The following is a 10,505-nucleotide window of genomic DNA, read 5'->3' on the forward strand; positions in this document are numbered from 1 at the left end:
TAGAATCATACGTTCAAAGTCATCCTCCTCTACATAGTGAGTCTGAGACCTTGGGGAAGAGGGGAGACAGACTAGTGTGGGAAGAATGGAGGAAAAGCAGTCCACCACTTCCTCTGCATACAGCTCCAGGAGGTATAGCGCACCCGAGGCTTCAAAGCGCTTACCCCCTGTACCGAAACCGCTGAAGTAGACGCGAGGCCCGAAACGGAGAGCTCCGAGCACGTGAACAGCATTTGGAAACCCACTGTGCTTTATTAAAAAGGGGAAAGAGAGCCCTAAGGTTAGGACAGTGGGTACCTTCAACTTTCACGGCGGTTGAGCTCTCCGCGCACGCGCCCCGCTACCTCGCGCTCTTGCTGCGCACGCGCACCACAGAGTCTGTGGGCCACGCAGGCACAACAAATTGAGCGTCGATCCGTGGGCGCTGCAGAGTAATCGAGCGGCCTCGCCCCCAACGGTCAAGCCTGCCTAGCGGTTCGCAGGCCTGGCTCGATCCACATGGGTAGCCGATCTGCAGGACTCGAAGAAATGCTCGTAGGTTTTGGAGTGCCAGATTCGAGAGCCCTGCTGGGATCTGGGATCCGGCCTGGGGGCGGAGCGCTAGGGTCGGTGGATGTTCCGATCCTGGCCGAGCCAGGCGGTTCCAGGGTGGCCTCCTGTAAGAGCCGGGGTGGGCAGAACTGTAGAGAAAGAATGGGCTCGGAGCACAGGCAACTCTAGGAGGAGAGGAATGCCTCCAGGAGAAGAGGGAAAAGTCCATCCAGGTCACTGGGCTATGACAGTGTCCAGAGCTCCCCAGGGTTTTAGTTTTCAACCACACTGGGAAGGGACGGGAGAAGCCACATCATTCATTAGCAGCCATGTTCCTAGTAAGTGTTTATGGAATGACTTGTATCCAGTTCTGAGATTTCTGAATTCACCCCTCAAATGTTTTTATGTATACCCTGTGCTTGAACACAACTGTAATTCTCCAACAGGTATGTTATATAATGTAGGGCCCTGTAGTCTCTTCTGAACCTTTCCGGGCTGCTGTCCATTTACCTTTAATGTTAGTTCTTTCCCTCTTTTCCAGGGTGGCCTCCAGAGCTTGCTTTTCTGCAAAATGTTAAGATTTTTGAAGCGGCCTCTAGTGGTGACTGTTGACATCAATTTGAACTTGGTGGCTCTGACTGGCCTGGGACTTCTGACCCGACTATGGCAACTCTCCTACCCTCGGGCCGTGGTGTAAGTAGAGATGGAGGAGAGTAAATGATCCAAGAGGCATTGTAATTAGTGATAGGAATCACCTTACTGTACAGGGCAAAAGAGAGACATTCTGGGCTTCTGGATCTCTTGGTGATCGATGTTTTAGCTCAGGGCTCTCTAGAGTAACAACTTAAGAATTAACACAGAGCCAGGAGGTGATGGCGCACGCCTTTAATCCTAGCGCTTGGGAGGCAGAGGCAGGCAGCTTTCTGAGTTTGAGGCCAGCCTGGTCTACAGAGTGAGTTCCAGGACAGCCAGGGCTACACAGAGAAACCCTGTCTCCAAAAATAAATAAATATATTATATATATAATATATATTATGCATATATATTATATAAACATATGATTTATTGGAACAATGACTTACTGGCTGCAGTCCAGCTAATCCAACAGTAGTTGACTGTGAATAGAAAAGTCCAGGAGTCCAGTAGTTGCTCAGTCCACAAGGCTTGGTGTCTCAGCTGGTCTTCAGTATACTCTGGATTCCTAAAGAAGTAGGCTTTAGTGCCAGCAAAGGAATGGACTTGCTAGCAAGGCAAGGGCAAAAAGGCTCAGAAGAAAACTTCCTACTTGTGTGTCTTTATGTAGATTTTCAGGAGAAGGTGTGGCCCAAATTAAAGGTATGTCTTCCCACCTCAAGATCTGGATTAAACTCATATGTCTTCTTGCCTCAAAGGTCCAGACTAGAAGTGGATCGCCCACTTTAACCATGTGAAAGATCTCTCATACACTCAACTTCTGGATGGTAGATCATTCCACATGTAGTCAAGGTGACAACCAGAAATCGTCATCACAAATAGTGTGGGTGTGGGATCAGCGTGTCCCCCAGAAGAACCCCTGGAATACATGTTTTAGGGCTTGCCTTGAAGGACTGTAGTAAGAAACTTTTGAGAAAAAAAAAAAAATATATATATATATATATATATAGCCGGGTGGTGGTGGCACACGCCTTTAATCCCAGCACTTGGGAGGCAGAGGCAGGCAGATTTCTGAGTTCAAGGCCAGCCTGGTCTACAGAGTGAGTTCCAGGACAGCCAGGGCTATACAGAGAAACCCTGTCTAGAAAAACCAAAAAAAAAAAAAAAAGAAAGAAAAAGAAACTTTTGGTCTGTCAGTAGTCAGTTTCTAGCCTCACTTTTCCTTATCCAGTTGAAAGGTGGCTGTTTGATGAATTTGTTCTTTTTTTTTTCTTAAAGATTTATTTATTATATATAAGTACACTGTCACTGTTTCAGACACACCAGAAGAGGGCGTCAGATCTTGTACAGATGGTTGTGAGCCACCATGTGGTTGCTGGGATTTGAATCAGGACCTCTGGAATAGCAATCAGTTCTCTTAACCGTTGAGCCATCTCTCTAGCCCCGATGAATTTGTTCTTAAGGGGAACTGTGCTGTTGTTATTGAGAGGGTATATATTAATAATACAGGCATTCTCTTTTACTTTGTTATAGGTGTCAAATACAGACATGGGTAGAATGATGACTTCAGCAGACCCTTTAGAGTAGATTAATTTGAAGCAAATCCTAGACATATTTCATTTATGACCAATGCACTATATACTTCTGAAAGATGAGAATTATTTAAGAGTATGTGTCTGTCTGCCCATCTGTGCATATGCACATATGCCTTCAGACCCAGCAGAGGATGTCAGATCCTCTGGAGCTGAAGATCCATGGCTTTGAGATCTGCCTAAGTTCTGGAATTTGAACCCAAGTCCTCTGTAAAATGCCATAACCATCTTTCCAGCTCCAAGATGAGGATTGTTGAAAAGAAAGAGCATATAACCACAAAAACAGTCACACCTGAGATCTGATGTCTCTCATTATCTGAAGAATTGTTGTCACACCTAAGATCTGATGTCTCATTATCTGAAGAAGCTTCTGTGCCCTTCTTCCTCCCATGTTTGCCACCTTTCAATTAGATCTTTAGTTCTGCTTCAGTCCACAGCTGTAGAAAGGTACTAGTGGCCAGTGAGAGGATGAGATGGGATTAGCCTCAAGGCTCGTGGTCAGGAGCTTGGCCTACACACACCTAAGTCCACAGCTGTGGGGAGGGTTGGGAAGTGGCTCAGGGGGAAAAACACTTGCTGTACAAGTGTGAGGACCAGAGTTCAGATCCTAAGCACTCCCTCACACGCCATGTAGGCAGTGTACTCCAGCTGTAATCCCAGTGTACTGCCAGCTTATCCAGGGAATCTCTGGAGCAAATTACTAGCTAGACTAGCCAAATGACAAGCTTCAGACTGAATGGGTGTCTCAGTAGATAAAATGTGCACACATACACCTATACACACACACACATACACACACACGAATATGCATACACATAACTGCCTGTATATCACATACACATTCATGCAGAGGAGAAAAACTAGAGAAAGAAATAGGCTCTACACAGGAATATATGCTCACTGTGCTTGGTGAATTTCCCACCATGTTCCTACAGGTTTAATGATGTTGGTTGTTTGTTAGTGTTTGGGGATAGAATACAATTGGAACAAAGAATCTGACCCTGGCTCTTCACTTACCTGAAGTCAGCTGGAAACATGAGGTTTTATTTTCCTGTCTTATGTTTACAATTAAGATTGCTAGGGGGCTAGAGACATAGCTCAATACTGATAGCTCTTACAGAGGACCTGGGTTCAGTTCCCAGCATCTACTTGGGGCTCCCAACTGCCTCCAACTCTAGTTTCAGAGAATCTGACCCCCTCGTCTGCCCTCTGTGGGCACTGCACACGTGTGATGTACAGACATGTAGGCAAAATACCCATACACAAAAAATAATTTTAAAATATATTAAATAACAGTAAGGTTTTCTAGTTGGATATAAAGGTGGGTTTTGTGTTTGTTTATAGTTTCGATGAAGTATATTACGGGCAGTACATTTCCTTTTACATGAAGCGCATTTTCTTTCTGGATGACAGTGGACCACCATTTGGACACATGCTACTGGCTTTGGGAGGTAGGTAAGAGAAGCAGTCAGGGCCTTTGAGGCTTCGGAATATAGTAAGCTTATGAAATGAAATTTCTCAAAGGCACAGACCGTGACTTGTTTTCTCACCTTGTTTGGTCCATCTTTCATATTTTTTGTTTTAGGTTGGTTAGGGGGATTTGATGGTAACTTTCTGTGGAACCGAATTGGAGCAGGTAAGGATTTTAACTCTCCTTATGAATCTACATATGAAAGACTAGAGGCATGATGCTCATCACAAGACCCAGCACTTAACCTTTTACTGATTTGAACCAGGTTATTTGGGTACAAGGGGCTGGAGAGATGGCTCAGCAGTTAAGAACACTGGCTGTTTTTGCAGAGGACCAGGATTTGATTTCCAGCACGCACATGATGGTGCACAACCATCCGTAACTCCAGTTCCAGGGGGTTTGCCACTTTATTTTGGCCAGGCATATACAGTTGTGGATACAGACAGAACACCCATGTACATAACTAAAACTTAAAAAGAAAGAAAAGTCTGGTTAAAGTTTGTTTTTGGTTGGTTGGTTTTTCGAGACAGGGTTTCTCTGTGTAGCCCTGGCCATCCTGGAACTCACTCTGTAGACCAGGCTGGCCTCAAACTCAGAAATCCACCTGCCTCTGCTTCCCAAGTGCTGGGATTAAAGGTGCGCACCACTGCCCGGCTCTGGTTAAAGTTTTAAGTGCTTTATAATTGTAATTATTTTATCCCTGGCTCTTGGTACATGTATCCTGTGGCATTTGGCAGCCACTGTCTTTTATAGGTATAAACTTTGTGGCCATAATGTTTGTAGAGCTAGTTGGGGTACATATGCTAAATCAGCATTAATCTCAGAATCCTTCCTCATCTATCTGTGCTGGTGAAAGATGGCGCCTTGACTGCAAAGCTGATGTTTACTACCCAAAGACGCTGGGGGAAGAGGACTGCCTGAACTCAGGAGTTTGACACCCTAGACAGGCTCTCACTTGGCTGGCTTGGAACTCACTATCTAAACCAGACTGGCCTTGAACTCACAATCATCCTGCCTTTGCCTCTTAAGTGCTAGGATTTAAGGTGTTCATCGTCATACCAAGTGGTGAAACCTAGTCTTTAAAAACCTCCTAACACCCAAACTCCAAAGCTCATTTTAAAAACTTTACCACAAGTTTACACCCTCAGTAGCTCACGTGCCTCCCAGTTTTATAAGGTTGCATTTGCAAGTCTGTGAACTGCTGTGTCAGTAGGCAAGCTCTGAGCTCTGCAATGTGATTCCTTTCCAGAATACAGTAGCAATGTGCCTGTATGGTCCTTACGCCTGCTGCCAGCGCTTGCCGGGGCCCTGTCAGTACCCATGGCCTACCAGATAGTGCTGGAGCTCCACTTTTCCCACAGTACTGCCATGGGAGCCGCCCTGTTGATGCTCATTGGTAAGCCTTGGGTTGCTAACCACCTACCTACACCAGAGTATAGAGAAAGAAAACCAAACATTTTGTGGCATTTCAACATAAGGCTTGGAGATTAGTGCCTGGTGGTAGTGTGTGTGCTGCCCTAGTGTGTGTACTACCCTAGTACATGTGCTGCCCTAGTGTGTGTACTGAGAATGTGTGTGCTGCCCTACTGTGTGTACTGAGAGTGTATGTGCTGCCCTAGTGAACACATCTGCTTCATCCAGATTCCAGATGTGCCCTCTTTGATGGAGGATTGGTGGACTGTGAGGTCAGATACTTTTTGGAAGTAGAAATGTGCCCATGGTGGCATATTAAAGGTGGGGGCTGCCAGACAGTGCTTGAAGGCACATAGACATCATGGCATATACATTCACACAAGTATACACATACACACATTTTTTTGTTGTTTTTTTTTTTAAATTAATACCTAGCTGGGCAGTAGTGGCGCACACCTTTAATCCCAGCCATTGGGAGGCAGAGGCAGATGGCTTTCTCAGTTCATGGCTAGCCTGGTCTACAGAGTGAGTTCCAGGACACCAAGGGCTACACAGAGAAACCCTGTCTCGAAAAAAAAAAAAATTAATACCTAAAGAAAATAGCCCTGAGCTTGGGGATGTGACCCAGTGATTGGGCACTTGCCTAGCATTTACGAGGCCCTGGGTTTATCCTCAGCCCAAAAGCAAAAATATCCCATGGTGGTTCATGCTGGGTCTGTAATTCCAGCACTGGGAAGCCCAAGGCAGAAGAGTCTTGCCTGTGAGGTCAGCCTGGGCAACACAGCGAGAGTATGTCCTCAATTTGTTGTTGTTGTTGTTGTTGTCGTTGTTGTTGTTATTCTTTTCCAAAACTTCCTTCTGCACCAACAACATAAAGATTTACTTCTTGGTGACTGCAGAGGTAACTCAGAAGTTAAGAGCAGTTGCTAGTTTTGTAGAGTTTGGTTCCTAGCTTTCGAGTGATGACTTACTAACTCCAGTTCTAGGGAATCCAATGCCCTCTCTTGACTTCCACAGGCACATGGTACACATACATACATATATGTCAGCATATAAGAAGTTGTTACTCCCTTAACAAGACAATAAAGTGACTATGTGCCATTTACATTGTATCAGGGATTTTAGGTAATCTGTAGTGCCTTGAATATGCAGCAGGATATGAGGAAGGTGTTATGCCAAGACCTGTCTTTGTGTAGACAGAGACTGGCACCCTCAGAGGATGCCCTCTGTGCAGTCTCTGGAGACACTGCTGTGTGCACCTCCTGTGACTGGTTCTGTATCCCCAGTAGCCTGGGCTGCTCTGTGCTGACAGCTTTTTGTCTCTGTGACAGAGAACGCCCTGATCACTCAGTCCAGGCTCATGCTGTTGGAATCCATACTGATATTTTTTAACCTGTTGGCCGTGTTGTCCTATCTGAAGTTCTTCAACTCCCAGACACACAGGTATGGAAAGCAAGACACACTTCTTGTTAGAAGAAAAAAGGATTCTAGATTGTTTCCTTCTGACTGTGGAGCCCTAGCTGGCAGCCATGCCTCCATGTCAGCCTCCAAAGTGCTGGGGTTACAGGTGTACCTGCACCTAGCTCTGGGTGACTTGCTTACAGAATGCCTTTTGGTTACTTAATACTTCAGGTTGACCCTTAGCCCGTGGTTTCATAAGTACATCCTTTTTTAACTTTAACCTACAGGAAATTTGTTTTCCTGACAAAAAGAAAAGTTCTTCTGAGACCCAAATGGGGAGGTGGGTTTTTTTTATTATGGCTGGTATCCAGTAGGACTGGCCAATGTAGAGACTGCTCAGAGAAGCTCGGCATTCCCAACCTGTGGGATAAGTCCTGTGACTGCTTCCTTGTTCTTCTGTTCTCTCCTGTTTTGTCCAGCCCTTTCTCGGTGCACTGGTGGCTGTGGCTACTGCTGACTGGGGTCTCTTGTTCCTGTGCAGTTGGGTGAGTTAGAGCCCCTAACTTGGATAATATTCTTCTGCTTGTGGACTTGTCTGTCTTGTAACCTTATTTCAATTCTGTCTTTTTCAGGATCAAATACATGGGAATTTTCACCTACCTGCTCGTGCTCAGCATTGCAGCTGTCCATGCCTGGAACTTGATTGGAGACCAGACCTTGTCAAATGTAGGTGGTCATGTCAGAGCCTGTGAGTCTGCGGTATTTGGGGATGGGGTGTCAAGCTGTCCTAGGGAGTAGTTGGAGCACTTAAAGAAGTGGACCCTCAGGGCTGGAGAGATGGCACAGTGGTTAAGATTACTGACTGCTCTTCTAGAGGTCCTGAGTTCAATTCCCAGCAACCACATGGTGGCTCACAACCATCTGTAATGGGATCCAATGCCTTCTTTTAGCGTGTCTGAAGAGACTTACAATGCACATACATAAGATAAATAATAAAGTTAAAAATTTAAAAAAAAAGAGCCTCCTCAAGGCTTCAGGAGAGGTAGGAGTGGGGCGCTCAACTGTGAGCTTCCAGCAGCAGCATGTACATGGCAGGTAGGGTTTCTCAGCAACTTTCCCGAAGCCTCCATGCAGTCTGGAGATGGCCACGCCACTCTGCGGATAGAAAGACCTGTCCTCTCACCCCTGGCAGATGTGCGTGCTCAGTCACCTGCTCGCCAGAATCGTGGCTCTGCTGATCATCCCAGTCTTCCTGTACTTACTCTTCTTCTATGTCCACCTGATGCTGCTCTACCGCTCTGGGCCCCATGACCAAATCATGTCCAGCGCCTTCCAGGCCAGCTTGGAGGTAAGAAACACTTCATAAAGAACAAAAACAGTTACAGACTCAGCATTTCTGTCTAAGTAGTGTCGGATCTGTAGCCCTCAGGAGGAAGAGGTGGGGCAGGGCCAGCTAGGGCTCCATAGCCAGACTTGGTTTTAAATAACCAAATGAATAGATAACTGGGCTGTGCTACAAAGGTTAAGAACTGAAGCAGCCATGTTTCATTTTCAGGTTTGTTTGTTTTTCAAGGAACAGTTTCTCAGTGTAGCCTTGGCTATCCTGAAACTCATGCTGTAGATCAGGCTGGCCTTAAACTCAGAGATCTGTCTGTGTCTGCCTCCTCAGTTTGGGATTAAAGGCGTGCGTCACCACCAGTCAGCCCATGTTGGTATTTTTAAAGGAACTGTGAAATACTGATTGTGTTGGGAGTAAGAGAAGCTGTTCTCACAGCCTGACTTGCCATGAGACATAAGACAGACTCATGTGACAGACTCAAGCCTCGTGACATTACACTAGCTAGCTACAGATGTATGCAGGCTGAGCATCCCTAAAATGGAAGCCTGCAGTTAACATGTTGAGATCTTCAGAACTTTTTGAGTGCTTGCAGGACACTCAAGACAGCTTCAGATTACAGATTGTTTTGCATTTTGGACTCTCAGATTGTGGGTGGACCCCCCCAAGTCCCCCAAATTGGAACACTTCTGGTTCCAACACTTCAGATAAAAAAGTACTGACCCATAAAATGCACCAGGTGTGGTGGTGAGGGGTGTAGCCTTGAGGTGTAGGCCTGCTCATGCATGTTGGCTCTGCTGATGGTCACATCTGCATGTCACTGTACCCTGGTCTTATCTCCTCATCTCTTAGATACAGTCACTTGCCTCTCTTACAGAATCAATAGTCATATAAGGATGTATGGTTAGAAGGTCACCCGAATGCCTGGCCAAGGAGCACACACCTACTTATGATTGTAGTTCACTAGGACCCAAGCTGATGAGAGTTAGTTGCAACTAATTATATGATCATCTCTGCTATCACCCCATCTGTCAGTTTAGGATTGTTGGCCTTGGTCCGATGAGCTGGCCCTACAGCAGGGGCAGCTGCTGCTGAGCCTGATCCTCTTTCTGTCTTTGGATCCATGGGGTAGGATGGTTGGTCTCTTGAGCTGATCTAAGACCTTTTCTATTTGTCTTAGGGAGGGCTAGCCCGCATCACCCAAGGCCAGCCCCTGGAGGTGGCTTTTGGTTCCCAGGTCACTCTGAAAAGCGTCTCTGGCAAACCTTTGCCCTGCTGGCTTCATTCACACGAGAACACCTATCCCATGATGTAAGGAAAGTGACAATTTTAATTTGCAATCAACAGATGTTTTGCTTTCTTCCAGTTTGCTAAGAGCTGTCATTTCCTGTGATCAAGTTTAGAGAGATGAAGGCAGCAGGGCTCAGGCCCTGGCCTTTTGTGGTGTGAAACACTGGGGGTGAGGGGACAACACTGTAGCATGCCAGCCACACCTCCTCCAGTGCCTTGGAGCAACTCTGCCTGACTGTTTTTTCCATGTTCTCTGACTCCTGTATTGTTGTGTAATGAGTGCTTTCTGCAGAGACCACTGGAGAGCCACCTCTTCAGGTGTCTTCTTTGTTGATATCTCACACAGATATGAGAATGGCCGAGGCAGCTCCCACCAGCAACAGGTGACCTGTTATCCCTTCAAAGACATCAACAACTGGTGGATCGTCAAGGACCCTGGGCGGTGAGTGTAGTTTCCTTGGAGCTCACTGCCATCTTGAGTGGCAGGTCATCCCTCTGAGTCGTAAGCCTTCTTTCCATGACTGCTCCCTGGCCAGAGACCTCTCTCCCCCAGAGCTGGAGTGTCTGCTGCAAGCTATTATTAATGCGAGGCCAGGGCTGGGCTGGGGTCCTCAGTGACCTGCCTTAGCGTCTCTTAGGAACTGTGTCCACTCCCCTCAAGAGGGCCTAGTGTGGGAGCCTCTCTGTGTTCCTGTGTGCAGCCCTCAGGAGTCTGCCTGCCGATAAGATTCTCTTTTTTAATCTGGGCAGTGGTGGCGCACACCTTTGAACCCATCACTTGGGAGGCAGAGGCAGGAGGATTTCTGAGTTTGAGGCCAGCCTGGTCTACAGAGTGAGT

The 10,505-nt window shown here is 46.5% G+C and overlaps 1 protein-coding gene across 4 annotated transcripts in view; it reads left to right on the forward strand.

Moving 5' to 3' along the window:
• Positions 1–377: 377 nt before the first annotated feature.
• The window catches only part of Pomt1 (protein O-mannosyltransferase 1), a 19,852-nt gene continuing 9,724 nt past the window's right edge, over positions 378–10,505 (forward strand). The window contains exons 1-11 of one of the 4 annotated variants that reach the window (XM_031369785.1): positions 378–534; positions 1,073–1,224; positions 4,101–4,207; positions 4,342–4,392; positions 5,477–5,623; positions 6,972–7,083; positions 7,521–7,586; positions 7,674–7,767; positions 8,234–8,389; positions 9,558–9,688; positions 10,014–10,109. In XM_031369785.1, the coding sequence (XP_031225645.1) occupies positions 499–534; positions 1,073–1,224; positions 4,101–4,207; positions 4,342–4,392; positions 5,477–5,623; positions 6,972–7,083; positions 7,521–7,586; positions 7,674–7,767; positions 8,234–8,389; positions 9,558–9,688; positions 10,014–10,109 (1,148 nt within the window). In that variant the 5' untranslated portion in view covers positions 378–498. The other 3 variants (XM_031369786.1, XM_031369784.1, XM_031369787.1) reach the window with 3 other exon arrangements.

This window comes from Mastomys coucha, unplaced genomic scaffold (assembly GCF_008632895.1).
Source record: "Mastomys coucha isolate ucsf_1 unplaced genomic scaffold, UCSF_Mcou_1 pScaffold15, whole genome shotgun sequence".
NCBI lineage: Eukaryota > Metazoa > Chordata > Mammalia > Rodentia > Muridae > Mastomys > Mastomys coucha.